This window comes from Anarrhichthys ocellatus, unplaced genomic scaffold, assembly GCF_004355925.1.
Source record: "Anarrhichthys ocellatus isolate YVR2014 unplaced genomic scaffold, GSC_Weel_1.0 scaffold1472, whole genome shotgun sequence".
Classification (NCBI taxonomy): Eukaryota; Metazoa; Chordata; class Actinopteri; order Perciformes; family Anarhichadidae; genus Anarrhichthys; species Anarrhichthys ocellatus.
The window spans coordinates 1-11092 of NW_022281446.1; the positions used below are offsets into that span (position 1 = coordinate 1).

Sequence of the window (11092 nt, forward strand, 5' to 3'; positions counted from 1 at the left end):
TGTGTGTGTGTGTGTGTGTGTGTGTGTGTGTGTGTGTGTGTGTGCGTGTGCGTGCGCGCGCATCCCGTCTGTCCTCAGCTAATCTCAAATACTACTGGACCCATCAGCCTAATAGTTTTTGTGCTCATTTATGACTGTATGCCCAAATACCTTTCAAGGTTGCAGTGCTTCATACTTTTTGAAAAACATGTTTCACTGACTGTTGTGTGAGACGTGTGAGTGGAAAAGTGCTTCAGATATGCTCGTGGGCCAATTGTGGTTTGTATTCATTCAATACAACTTGGCGGAGACATGCAGTCTATTGAGTGCACTGTTCTACTTCTTTCATAAATCTGTCCCATGTGAGTGCAACACAAATCAGAAGTACCCCTTACACCTTAACTTTTTTGACATATCGTCCAATTCATTTAATTTTCCATTAATGTTCTTATTTAACAAATAGGCCTAAACTAGAGCCTTACCTTGCGTGACAGAGCGTCAAATATTCCCCAGAACAGTTTCCTGGAGAGGTGAAGCTCTTCATCTGATGTAGCTCCGAAGCTGCCCCAGCCTCCAGCCAGGCAGTAATACTTCCAACAGCGCTCATAGTGATTGGTCAACAGCTGGGTAAAGTCAAGAGGACATTCATCAACCATCTGCTGGCTATAAGAACAATTTTCAATGAAATAGTGCAGCCGTTGGCACAAGTTCACAGTGCAAGATCGCTTGTCCTTGATCATATTTTCAGGACACTGAAATCAGAGATGCTGATGCAAAGGAAGTGCACTTGTAAGGAAAGAATTGTGTTGTTGACAACTGTATGAGCTAAAGTAAAAGCCCTGAAGATTCATTTGAAAAGCACTTTAGAATTGAGGGAGATTCAAGTTGCTCACCTTCAGAGGCATCTTGGTGTGTTCATTCAGCAGAGGGACGTCGAACACCAGCCTCCTCAGCAGATGCTGCATCATTGAAGGCCTCAGCTTACTGCACATTATTAAGATGATGTACATTAGTTGGTTATTTACACTACCACACAGAAACAGTACAATTCAGATCTTTAAACTAAAATAAACTAGAAAAACAAATGACCAACAATGACATTATAATAAAACACAAAAAGCAAGTGCTTCACAAAGATGCATCTACAAAAATGAATAATGAACGAGTTGGGGAATCAAATAAATGAGAATATAGTGATTAGTAGCAATAGTCAGGTTGAAGCCAGAGCTGTTAAGAGTGAAGCAGACCTGAAATGATAAGAGGAGGTGATGATGCTCACATCATAGTTCAAATGACTAAACTCATAATATTACAGTGTGGCTGAAGTTTATTGGTGTGAGTTCTAAAGTAAAGCTTAAAGCTGCTATGAGGAACTTTCATTTAGTGTTGATTCTGGCGGTCCCTGAGGACAGAAGTGGTAGTGTTTCTGAGCACCAGAGTCCCTTTAGAAAACCTCATTCTACTACAGCAGGGGACAGTCTGCTCTGCGTAGTTTAGTTTAGTTTAGTTTATCTATTTTGCACAATTCAAACAATAAAATAAAAATAAACAGACATAACAAAGATAAATGGATATCACAGTGCAGGAACAGGCAAAATGCCAACTGGGCTTATTTGAAGCCTCCACCTATATAATATTACAATCTTACAAAATTACAGAGAATATTAAAATGAATACACTAAAGATATGCGTAGTCCTGGTTCTGGTTCTCCAGTGCCGCCCTTTCCTCCAGCGGGCCCAGCAACACAGCCTGGACCTCCAGCAGCGTGGCGTTGGTGTTGGCTCCCAGTGGAGCTCTCCTCCTTCCACTGGAGCTCTGGCTGAAGGTCGAAGACAGCAGGGAAGTCAGCTCTGAGTCTGTCCGCGTTTGGCTGGTCGCTGCTGGAGGCTGAGCTGGAGGCTGAGCTGGAGGCGTTTCGGGTGAACCTGCATGTTTTAATCTTATAGAGGCATTACATTGAGACTGTTTTATAACCAATGAAAAGTTCCTCGTAGTAGCTTAAATGAATGATTATTTGTACCATACTAAGTATTATTATTAGTTCACAACACTTGTCAGAATCTTACATTGCTCTCCTGACAACCCCTTCCACATGTTTTAACATCAATGATCAATTCTAATGACTCGCACACTTGCGCATCTGTTTTGCATCTCTCTCCCACATAATACCAGTCTTACCCACAAACAGCCAGCAGACACTCCTCTATGGCGTCCCTCTGGGCCTTGGTGAGGCAGCAGCCTTTGGACAGGCGGTAGACCGTGTGGAGGAGGGAGTCGATCAGCGAGGCAAAGGGCTCCGTCCCCGCAAACAGTGGAGCACATTTAGTCAGGAGAGGCAACACAGCAGTACACAGATACCTGTTGAGGGCAAGGGCCATGTCTGTGGCACTGAGGGCAACCTGACACGAACACAGAGCGAAGACGAGAGAAGACGAGAGAAAAGACAGAGAAAAAAGGACGATTTGAGTGAGCGATCAGGTTTGGTCTGAGGAAAATGTGCATTCGAAGGGCAGTGGGATTAAAGAGGCGTAATGTGTGTTTGTGGCTGAGAAAGACTCTTCCCAAGAGAATACCACCCGAAATGATTGTTATAATAACATTGCAATACATTTGACGTTTACTCCAGTGGTGCATTGGAGGGAGTTAAACACTTCATTTTCTGCATTCTGTTGAATTCTTCTGCATCAATTTATGGTGAAAGCCAGAGTATAAGTTATGAAGGCTCTCAGACATTCTGTATTGTAACAAATATTTGATCTGCTGTACATCAACTTCTTCGATTCAAAGTTATGAATTGTCTTTAGTTTGTGGAAGTTCCGTCTTTAAATGTGCACGTGGCACCTGTTCACCTGAACAGTACATGAATTCAGTTTAAGTAATTCATAAACCAGTGGACTTTGATAAATCCTATGTGTTCATGTTCAAAACCTTCTGCTCATTCAAAATATATGAGATTCATTTGAGAATATTTGTGTTTATGAAAATAATGTCTGCTGTTTGATGCTGAGCATTAACACAGAAGCCTGCTGCTGCTGCTGGAAACAATGTGGATGACAGAAGCGGGACTCAACCAACAGAGTCAAATTACAGGCTGTTAAACCAAAACAATGATCATGTATAGACTAAAAAGCTCCACAGAGCTGAGAGGAACTACAGAATTTAATTAGTTCAATTTTAAGGAAATATCAAAGGGCAACAAAGAAAGTTTCACACATACACACACTTACAGTGTCCAGAGAGGCAGCGGCTCTCAGGTCCGGTAAGAAGCCGACTTCCAGCAGGTGCAGCAGGAAGGTTTGGTCTTCTATACCGTAGACCCTGTCCAGGAACAGGACCATGGCTGCTTTATGGTCCGGACAGAATCCAGCCGACATGTCCGGCTCCACCACCAACCCGTCTGTACATGCAGAGGCAAACACATAACACACACACAAAACAAACAAGAAGTCAAGACTTAACCATCAACTAAGTCAATGCTTTTATTTGCTCATGTTTATCATTGATCTCATACTGGACCTGTTGAACTTCAGGAATACTGTTATGTATGTAAGATAGGCTGGGTGCTGGAGGGTCTGCTTACCTTTAGCCAGGTTGGGCATGGAGAATGGAATGCTGATAACTCCCACCAGGTCTTCAATAGGAATCAGGGACCTCAGAATTGCTCTGATACGGATCGCTTCACCTTTACCAGCATGGATTAACTGAAACAAAATGGGTTAGGTTAGTGTGGGTATCGATATGAGTCTGTGTGTGTGTGTGTGTGTGGTCACACACATGCATCTCTGGAGCACAGCGGCCCAGCAGGTCAATGAGAGCAGCATAGAAGGTCATGATGGCGTTCCCCATGTGGATGGTATCATCTTCGTCTTCTTCCAGCATGTCACTGCTACACACACAAAAACATGATGCTACTAAATAGTCCAGACTACTCACATCTTAAACAGGTCAGGTTGCTTTCCCATAATTCATCACTCAAGCAACAAATGAAACACAGGGTTTCCCTCTATTCAGTGAATATAAAAACACAGATCTGGGATGGACAATACCCGTGTTTGGGTTGAAACATATATATCGGGACATTTACAAAAACACTGATCTATTGAACTGTAAAAGATTTCTAGTCGTGTAAACATAAAACAAGAAGTGACGATGTTGTCTTACAGTGTTTTGCTGCTCTCAGACGTTGGAGAGGGACCATCTCTGGAGAGATCCTGAGAGATCCTAATGGCTTCCTCCATCGCCGCCAACAACCCATCGCCACCTTCACCGCGAAGGGCCGGGCCAAAACATTCCGGTCGGCGGATCAGAAGCCTCACCACGACATTGGCATTCTCCTCCACACTTTCACCTGGCCACAGAACAGCAGAGGTGTTCATGACAAACAAACTGCGTGGCGAACACATACTACGTACACATGCATACATTGATAAAGAGGGACAACAGCTTTTGTGTAAGAAGAACAGATTTGACTACCAATGTAGTCGAATGTGAGAAAAGGGATTTGTGAATTCACCATTACAGAAGACAGCAAAGCGCAGGAAGTCGAGGTAGCGCTCCCCCTCCACAGGGTTCCAGCCAATGTCCGGGTATCCATTACGCACCAGCATCACACAGCTCTGCAGCCCACAGCCAGCCAGGTACTGCACCACCTGCACGGGCAGACAAAGGGGCAAGTTTAGTAACACTTCCTTTGATGACCATGTCTATGATGCATCATAAACATACTTATAATGCTCATTATAACACTGTATAATCATAGTTATAAGCACTCATAAATGTTCTCCATGCTTTATAACAATAAGCATAACACATTATAAAGCATTTTATTTTATAATTTCATAAGGTCAAGCAGCGTTATTTTTTTCCCCAAGAGTGTCCCACCGTGCTGTGATTGGCTAGCACTACTGTGCTGTGATTGGCAGCTGATCTGGTGATAACGATGTGCCATCCTACGCTGTGACAAGAATGTAGACTTTATATACTATAGATGGACTGGGCTACTTAGCTTGATTACTAAGTCCACCATGCTTTTATGCTACATTGGTTACACATCATCTGGCTATAGCAATGTGCTTTCCTACGCTGTGACAATGGTAAGTGGATGAAGAATGATGACACATTCATTTGGTACATTTTACAAATATAGCGGCAGACTAGTTAGCTAGCCTGCTTGCTAATTCCATCATTATATTTCCCATAGTTGTAATACATTATACTATATTTAGAACCCATCGCAATTGCTGTTATAATGCATATATATGATATGAATCAATAAGATAAGTTACTCTAAGTGGCCATTATTTAAGTATATTATATATAAGTAAAACTATATACCCCTATTGAAAAGAACACACAGAGCACCTAAACGCAAATAATAAGGGAGGGAGGGATGGATAGATAGATGGATGGATGTATAAATGGATGCATGGATAGATGGAGGGATGGATAGGTGGATGGATAGATGGATGTATGGATAGATGGATGGATGGATAGATGGATGAATGGATAGATGGATGGATGGATAGATGGATGGATGTATAAATGGATGGATGCATGGATAGATGGATGGATGGATGCATGGATGGATGGATGGATGATGGATAGATGGATGGATGGATAGATGGATGGATGTATAAATGGATGGATGGATGGATAGATGGATGGATGTATAAATGGATGTATAGATGGATGGATGGATGGATGATGGATAGATGGATGCATGGATAGATCGATCGATGTTTTCACTGTGTTGTGGTCTGGTATGCCTGGTGAGGTTCACAAAAACACACCATCTGTTTTTGGTCTGAGTGAGGTGAGGGCTGAGATGATGCCCAGATAAATCATCTGCAGCCCGTATTCCTCATACAATTCTGTATTTTGCATTCAATTAAATTAAACTCAACTCAACTTTATTTATCCACAAAGGCAATCTGAGTTTGGGCAAGTGCAAATAGACAAGAAACAGCCATGAACACAGACAGACATTAACAAGCACCGGAGCTATGTCGACATTAAGACTATGTTGCACTGATGGTGTAGTTGCTAAAAAAAACAAATATGAAATAGATAAAAGTCATCATACAATAACGATAAGAATAAGTGAATATGTAAATAGTCCATAAAGCTCGAAGGCATTTAGGTATTTCATGTTTGTTTTTGTATGTGCTAAGCTCCCGATAGAGGACAGAATTGTCTTGCAGGTCCTTGTTTACCAGGTGAATGTATCTGGAACTGGGGGTGGAGGACATGAATACTTTCCCCCATGACATCACGGGCCTTTGCTGCTCATAGAATGAGGCTAAGCTTGGGAGGGGCACTCCAGGGATTTATGAGAAAGTGTTCACTACGCTTTCTGTTTTTGACAGTAAGGGATGGGAACCAGCCGATGAAACACAGAATCTCTCAATGAAGGAACTGTAGATGGTCCTGAAGGATGGATTTTTGGGGGAAGTATTAATATTGGTGTGGCATTATAGCTGATGTGTTTTTGCTAAAAAATTCAAGGTTGTTATAAAAGATGTTAGCAAGATATTTATACTGGTCCACAACATCCACCTCCTCGCTGTCTATGTCCTAAGAGGCTTCCTTCTGAGATCAAGAACCATCTCCCTGGTCTTGGTGATGTTTAAGAAGTGACAGGAGGACCGCGTTGTCAGCGAATTTAATAAGGTGACGTTAAGAATGGATGCTCTTACAGGCATTACTGCAGAGCAGAGGTCTTCAACAGGGGGTCCGCGAAATATTTGGTTGATTAGACAATTTATAAAAAATAATAATAATTACATTTTTTTTTCTCTAAACATGAATGTGTCCATTATTGCAATAGTTCAGTATTATATGCAAGATGACAGGTATGTTTATGCATGGCAGTGGCACTAATAGGTAGGGTTGGGTACCGAAAAGCGGTGCCAATATGGTATCTACCGGACCGAAACGCAACGCAGATTTCGGTGCTTCCTTTCGGTGCCTGAGCCGATTGAAATTCTTTTTTTACACTACTCTGCTGACTCCGTCCTGGCAGACTCGGTCCTCCGTTCCTCACTCATAGTATTATTACAACGGGGTACTTAGCGCTGGCGCTCATAAGCACAACATCCACAGGCACGCGAAAGCTTCTTCTTCTTCTTCTTCTTCTTCTTTGAGGTGTAGTGGCGGTTGGCAAATGACGAATTGGTGCATTACCGCCACCAACTGGTAAAATAAAACAAGTCATGAAACGTGTCGTATTTTGCCAGAGAAGGAAAATATGCTCATATTTCTGCAAAAGAATTGCTGAAGTTTGAAGCTGTAGTGTGTGTACAGAGTGTGTTTTGTATTTATTTATAGTCATGGTATACTTTAAACAGTTAGTATATTGTTCAATTTGAAGAAAAAAGTATCGGTTCAAGCACCGCTTAGGCACCGGGATCATTTTAAAAGTATCGTTTTAGCACCGGTATCGGAAAAAACCCAAACGATACCCATCCCTACTAATAGGCCATCACTCATTTTTGTTTCCACATTTATGTTTAAAATGAAAACGTTAATTTGAATATCTTGTATGCATGATTATCATGCAATTAACAGACAATGTTGATATTGGCATTGGTATCAGCTGACAAGGTATGTTTATAAATGGCAGTGGCACGGCCACCCTACTCACTGTACCTTGCACATGTTTAAAATAAAAACATGAATATATGAACCTGTGTATTATTTGAATAGCTTAGTATTGAATGCACAATAAAGAGGTATGTTTATACATGGTACTAGGCCAATTTAATATAAAACACAATTTTATACAATATATATAGTCGGGGGTCCCTGCTCCATCTCTCTATCAGTTTGGGGGTCCTTGGCCTGAAAAACTTTGAAGACCACTGCTGTAGAGAATAAGGGGGACGAGAATGCACCCTTGTGGTGAGCCTGTGCTGCTGTCTAACTGATAAAGTGTCGTTTGTGAGGACTCTCTGAGGTCTATCTGTTAAAAAAAACTAAATCCTTAAATAGGAGCCTGGCAAAGGCTCAGCTCATGCATACTTCAAATGAAACAACCACTAAATTGCTGAAATATTTTGACATACCTTGTGTGTGTGTGTGTAAATGTTTGTGAACCTCACCTTCTCCAGGTCTGGCTCTCTTAAAGCCAGGGCCAACTCATTATTATCCATGACGGATGCTGCAGCCACATCCAGAGGAGTAGATCCTCGCATGGAAGGAGATGCTGAGGAGAGGAGAGAAGATAAGGAGAGGGGAGGGGAGGGAAGAGGAGGGGAGGGGAGGAAAAGATATAATAAATATAAATACACTTAAGAGAATAGGGAGTCTATCACTAATAAGACGACAGAGGCTCTGTTCCTGGATACAGCACTGTCAGATACACAGCACTATTCAGACAGCCAACGCTCTCTGTGACTAATAAGGGAAGAAGCTGTAAAAAAAAAGGTTTCAAAAAGTACCCAAAACCTTGTCAGAGAACAGCACACAGCTTCTCCACACACAGGAACATGCTAGTGGAAAACAACTCACGGGTTGTAAGCAACAACAGTGGTGAAAGCAGTTAGGAAGGAGCGAGCAGAGGATCTCCATCGTCAAACATATGACTGCTGGCTTTCATCTTCTTGTATCCAGTATCCATACTGGCACTTCACATACACTTCACATGATCTGCTTGGTCAAAGTCTTGTGTTTTTTCCTGCCAAGTTCACTGCACGACTAACAATGTGTTGTGGATTATAAGCACCGCTGTATCAGAGTGGGCTTCACTTTTTTATACATTTCTTTACCTTCTATTTTGGGGACAGCAACACTTTTCACTACACATTGCACTGGTGTGATGGTGTAGGTGACAAATCAATTTGAAGTGAATCATATAATTATAATTTTTTATATGTATAAAACATATATATATTAATATCAATATGAAGTGAAAATGTTCACAAAGTATTGAAGTTTGGTATTTTGGCTGCATGGTTACAACTGAGCAGACTCCATCTGCTGTGTTCACTCTCTATTCACTATGTACACTCTTAAAGGAACCACAGGGGTTTCCAGCTTGTACCCAGAGGAGAACCCTTTTTGATTAATGATAGAACATCTTATAAAGGTTTCACCTGGAATCCTTTCAGAGGGTTCTACCTAGAACCCAACAGAAAGGGTTTTACCTAGAACCATATGTGAAAGGTTCCAGCCAGAACCTCTTATGAGAGGTTCTACAGTGAACCCTTCTATGGTATATTGGTTCCACCAAGAGCCCTCTCTGGAGGCTCTACCTTTCAACCTTTTAAGGGTGTCAACAAGAAACCCGAGGATTCTACCAAGAACCCTTTTAAATTGCAAGGGTTTCATCTAGAACCCATCCAGAGGGTTCTATTGAAAACCATTTCATATCCCAAGGGGTTCATCTAGAACCCTTTTACATTCGAAGGGTATTATGTAGAACCCATTTTAATTCCGAATTCTGAAGTACCACTATCTGATCTACCCCTTCAAAAGTCCTCAGTGTAATGACTGTAAGTAAGAAGGTAAGTATTGTCCATGACATGGACACTGCACTGCATTTTATAGATTTTAAAATGACTGTACAGCTGTCAGCAATGACCAAAATAATTATGATTCATAAGAGTCCAAAATCTCAATACTGTATATTGCTTGTTATTGAGTTAACCATTGAGTGTCAATTATTTAAGATAATGAATGAGTGTGCAAGGTCAGAGTGCGATTTCAGACACAGTTCATGGGACCATCATTCTCAACATATGATTTCTGTTTCAATGTTTCTCTTCAGTCACACAACAGTACTCACATAACTCCCATAAATGTTCAAGCTTCCATTAATCCACAGCACCCAATCATCCAGGCAATCTGCATTTATGTTGTGGCTCAAGTGGTTAACCACTTGTGGATGTAAACTGTATACAGTGAACTTAACGAACCCATTTCAAAGATGGGCGGGGACTTCTCAGTGGAGAACTAACCAACAGATACAGTATATATCACACACATACTCACCAAGCCCAACACTGCTGTTCTCCAGCAGGTAGCTGAGATGGTCAAACATGGCTTTCTGGTTCTGGCGGCTGATTCGGCAGAAGTAACAGAGAAAACGACAACAGTTGGCCACCATCTTAGGGAAGGTGATTTCCTGCAAAGAAAACACATGCTTCATGTCAGACAAATGCCATGCAGCGATATTGTCTTCTCATTGTTGGAATGCTGTTAAGCATTTTTGATGTTTGATATGATGGTTATGGGAGTTTTGAGGATTTGTTTGAGAGGTGTTTCTCTGTTTAATCTCCATGAAAAGGCTGCAAGGACACAGGTGTTTCTGATTAAGCTAATTAGTGATGTTGATAAACACAGACTCACGGACACGCACTCCTCTCTCTCTCTCTCTCTCTCTGTGTGTGTCTCTCTCTCATACAGTCATTCAGGTCTTAGAGACTTTTAGAGGACCCCCCCCATTTTAAAATAAAAGCCGCACACACATGATTTAGAGATATACGTGATGCAGCTCAGCCAATCAAATATGGGTATTCTGATAAGTTTCCTGATTCGAGTGACATTTACACACACCGTGACACAAGAGGGAGAGACGAGGAAAGACATGACAGAGCAGGACAATAGTTATGTAAGCTGTAAATGATAAAACATAGGACAATCTCCAAATGAGAAAGATTGCCAGAGAGATCAGAGTCTCTCACTCACTCATACTCTCTCTCTCTCTCTCTCACTCACTCACTCATCCTCTCTCTCTCTCTGTGTCTCTCTCTCATACAGTCATTCAGGTCTTAGAGATTTTAAGAGGACTCCCCCCCCACACACACACACCCCATTTTAAAGTAAAGGCCCCACAAAATGAATTATAACTGAAATGCTTGTGATGAAGCCTGTCATTTAATAACCTGTTTATGTTTATCTAACATTAACATCTAACGTTAAGCTCAAAATTAGGCTTTTTTGTTGAAATACTGAATGCTCTTACGAATACTGCGACAACTACTACTACTGCTACTAATATTTCTAGTATCACTACTACTACTACTGCTACTACTTCTACTGCAACTTTTGCTGTTGCTACTATTATTACTACTACTACTGCTATTACTGATACCATCAATATTATTACTACCA

General features: G+C 41.4%; 1 protein-coding gene across 2 annotated transcripts; it reads right to left on the reverse strand.

Moving 5' to 3' along the window:
- Positions 1–18: 18 nt before the first annotated feature.
- Positions 19–10213, reverse strand: LOC116377627 (ryanodine receptor 2-like). 2 transcript variants are annotated; one of them, XM_031839298.1, is made up of 10 exons: positions 9971–10213; positions 8080–8183; positions 4494–4629; positions 4142–4328; positions 3755–3863; positions 3561–3681; positions 3208–3377; positions 2159–2379; positions 873–963; positions 19–602 (listed from the first exon to the last, which is right to left on the reverse strand). In XM_031839298.1, the coding sequence occupies exons 1-10, from the start codon at positions 10125–10127 to the stop codon at positions 450–452; spliced, it is 1449 nt and encodes a 482-aa protein (XP_031695158.1). In that variant the 5' UTR covers positions 10128–10213; the 3' UTR covers positions 19–449. The 2 variants fall into 2 exon arrangements, with proteins under 2 accessions (XP_031695158.1, XP_031695157.1); XM_031839297.1 differs by having other exon boundaries at positions 21–602; positions 3755–3866; positions 9971–10212.
- Positions 10214–11092: the final 879 nt, after the last annotated feature.

Bases quoted from the DNA above. Each gene is read 5' to 3' on its own strand.
- LOC116377627 (XM_031839297.1), bottom strand. From the start codon at position 10,127: ATGAAGCATGTGTTTTCTTTGCAGGAAATCACCTTCCCTAAGATGGTG. The intron at 4,630-8,079 runs GTGAGGTTCACA...CTGCCCGTGCAG, and splicing joins GAGAGCCAGACCTGGAGAAG to GTGGTGCAGTACCTGGCTGG. The intron at 964-2,158 runs GTAAGACTGGTA...AATAATGTGCAG, and splicing joins TGTCTGCTGGCTGTTTGTGG to TAAGCTGAGGCCTTCAATGA.